Below are 2,403 nucleotides of genomic sequence, written 5' to 3' on the forward strand. Positions count from 1 at the left end.
GCCTATGGTGTAATCTGTCCAAAAATACATAGGCGTACATGACGGAACCAGTGAGTACCAGTATTGGTACTCACGGCGTGTGTGAACAACATAAGAAATATTTCTCGTAATGAATTACGATGTTTTTTGGCTATCCTTATTTTATCTGGATATAACGTTTTACCGGGTCGTAAATTCTATTGGGATGGAAACGATGATATGACTAACTATATGGTGAAAATGCTATACGACGAGATAGATTTTTAGAATAAAATTGGTAAATTTTGAAATATATCAAGATAAAAATATTTTTTCTTCTGATGATGTTGAAAAATATTTTGGAAAACCAACACCATTTTACTACATGAAGATTTATCATCTCCCAAAAATAAATTACCTTATTCATTTTTTGATAATGCAGTTATAACTATGGCCTCAATTGGTTATGGTGTCAATCCAAAAAATTCGGTTAAGAGATTTTCACGTCAAGAAAAAAAAACTTGTGCAAGTTCCTCGTCCATTAGTTGTTTCTACCTATAATAATAATATGGGTGGTACAGATTTAATGGATGAAAATATAAATATATATCGTATCAGCATTAGAGGAAAAAAGTGGATTAATATTTATGGGTTTAATCAATATAAAAATAACTCAAAATAATCATATAAATTGAAAATTTATTTTCTTAAAATTAATTGATTCCACCACGTAGAAGATTTAGTTCTACGTGGTGGATTCGGAAGTTGTCGAAAGTGAAAACGTCTAAAAAAAAAACAATATCCAATAATTTAAAAAAAATATAAATTATAACAAAAATATTTTAAATTTACTTTCTTAGCGGGGGTGGTGGTGGTGGCGCTTTCGTGCGGGACATTAGAGGCAGTACTGGCGGTGGTGGCGTTGTCCTTTTTACCGGATATCCATAAACACAAAAAATATAAAAGTATATTTATGTAAAAATAAAAATAAATTATTTTTCAACACTTGTAGTATTTATGTATACATACACGTACATTTCCCGCGGTGGCGGCACCGGTCTCGGTTCCGGCGGTATAACGAAACTGTAAAAATCAAAAATATTATAATACATTTAACTAAGTCCGGTCAAGATATAGTTCTATGTCACCAAAATATATTCCGCAACGTAGAGGATTTAGTTCTACGTGGTGGAATTGAAAGTTCAGGAAAATGAAAACGTCTAAAAAAACAATATCGAATAATTTAAAAAACATAAAAATATGACAAAAATATTTTAAATTTACTTTCTTAGCGGGGGTGGTGGTGGTGGTGGCGCTTTCGTGCGCGGCATACGTGGCGGTAATGCCGGTGGCCGTACACTTAATTTTAGTGGAAGTGGGGGCGTTGTCCTTTTTACCGGATATCCATAAACACAAAAAATATAAAAGTATATTTATGTAAAAATAAAAATAAATTATTTTTCAACACTTGTAGTATTTATGTATACATACACGTAAATTTCCCGCGGTGGCGGCACCGGCCTTGGTTCCGGCGGTATTACGTATCTGTAAAAATCAAAAATATTATAATACAGTTAACTACATAAAAGTAAAAAAAAATATATTTTTTCAATTACAACGTACCCATTCAAAATGGCCAGATGGCGCTTCCAGTATGCCGACTGACTCCTTGCGGGCCCATATTGAAGACAATTGAAACTGCAGCTTTACAGAATATCCGATGAATAGAATATGTATTTCTTTTTGCCATATTAAACTAATTAAATGATGAATATATTTAACAAGATTCTCCGCACCTTTTTTAAGTAGCTCTCCGGTAATCCCGTCTTCACCGGGCGCCTTGTGGTTTTTTATGGTTTTTATTTGTTTCGCAATTTCCTCGTAGGTTCAGGATACTCTTCCCTATTCGGTTTTTTATTCTCAAAGAGGAATGGATTAGAAGGTTCTCTACAGTTTAGCAGCTGGTCGAAGTATTGAGCCCATTCCTCAACTATGTCGTCTCTATCCGTTAACAAAGTATCATTTTCGTTTCTTAAAAACATTTCTTTTGGTTTAAAATCCTTGCTTACAGAGCTGATCTTTTTGTATAGGTCCCGTGTCCTATGGTTTTTATAGTCCTGGTCCGCACTTTTCACTATGTCGTTGATAAATTTTCGTTTCTCGCATCTTATAATTTTGGTTGCTTCTTTTAGTCTTGTTTTATATCTAGAGAATTTTTCTTCATTTTTAATATCCTTTAACCAAACTTCCCTCGCTTGCTTCCTACGTTGTAGGGCATTTTCGCATATCTGGTTAAACCACGGATTCCTCATAAATCGTCGTTTCCCAACTGTTTTTTTTGTCGCTTCGCGGATCACATTTCTTATAGCAGACCATAAGCTTTCGATATCATCATTCTCGTTATCTATATGTTCATTATTAAGCTCGTTTGATATATTCTTACAG

At 33.7% G+C, this 2,403-nt stretch overlaps 1 protein-coding gene across 1 annotated transcript; it reads right to left on the reverse strand.

Moving 5' to 3' along the window:
• Positions 1 to 657: 657 nt before the first annotated feature.
• Positions 658 to 1,654, reverse strand: LOC112693806 (uncharacterized proline-rich protein-like). The gene is made up of 6 exons (XM_025569028.1): positions 1,582 to 1,654; positions 1,450 to 1,503; positions 1,243 to 1,347; positions 988 to 1,041; positions 811 to 885; positions 658 to 742 (listed from the first exon to the last, which is right to left on the reverse strand). Exons 3-6 carry the CDS (start codon positions 1,287 to 1,289, stop codon positions 658 to 660), a joined length of 261 nt encoding a protein of 86 aa, XP_025424813.1. The 5' UTR covers positions 1,290 to 1,347; positions 1,450 to 1,503; positions 1,582 to 1,654.
• Between the last annotated feature and the right edge of the window lie 749 nt (positions 1,655 to 2,403).

The sequence above is a fragment of the Sipha flava genome, unplaced genomic scaffold (genome assembly GCF_003268045.1).
Source record: "Sipha flava isolate LNK unplaced genomic scaffold, YSA_version1 11860_pilon_pilon, whole genome shotgun sequence".
In the NCBI taxonomy this organism is placed as follows: Eukaryota; Metazoa; Arthropoda; class Insecta; order Hemiptera; family Aphididae; genus Sipha; species Sipha flava.

What these genes read in the sequence shown, in the direction of transcription:
- LOC112693806 (XM_025569028.1), bottom strand. Translation starts at nt 1,289, where the DNA reads ATGCCGCGCACGAAAGCGCCACCACCACCACCACCCCCGCTAAGAAA. An exon ending in CCACCACCCCCGCTAAGAAA is followed by an intron (nt 1,042 to 1,242) that starts GTAAATTTAAAA and finishes TGATTTTTACAG; the next exon opens with TTTCGTTATACCGCCGGAAC. An exon ending in CCACCACCCCCGCTAAGAAA is followed by an intron (nt 743 to 810) that starts GTAAATTTAAAA and finishes TTTTTTTTTTAG; the next exon opens with ACGTTTTCACTTTCGACAAC.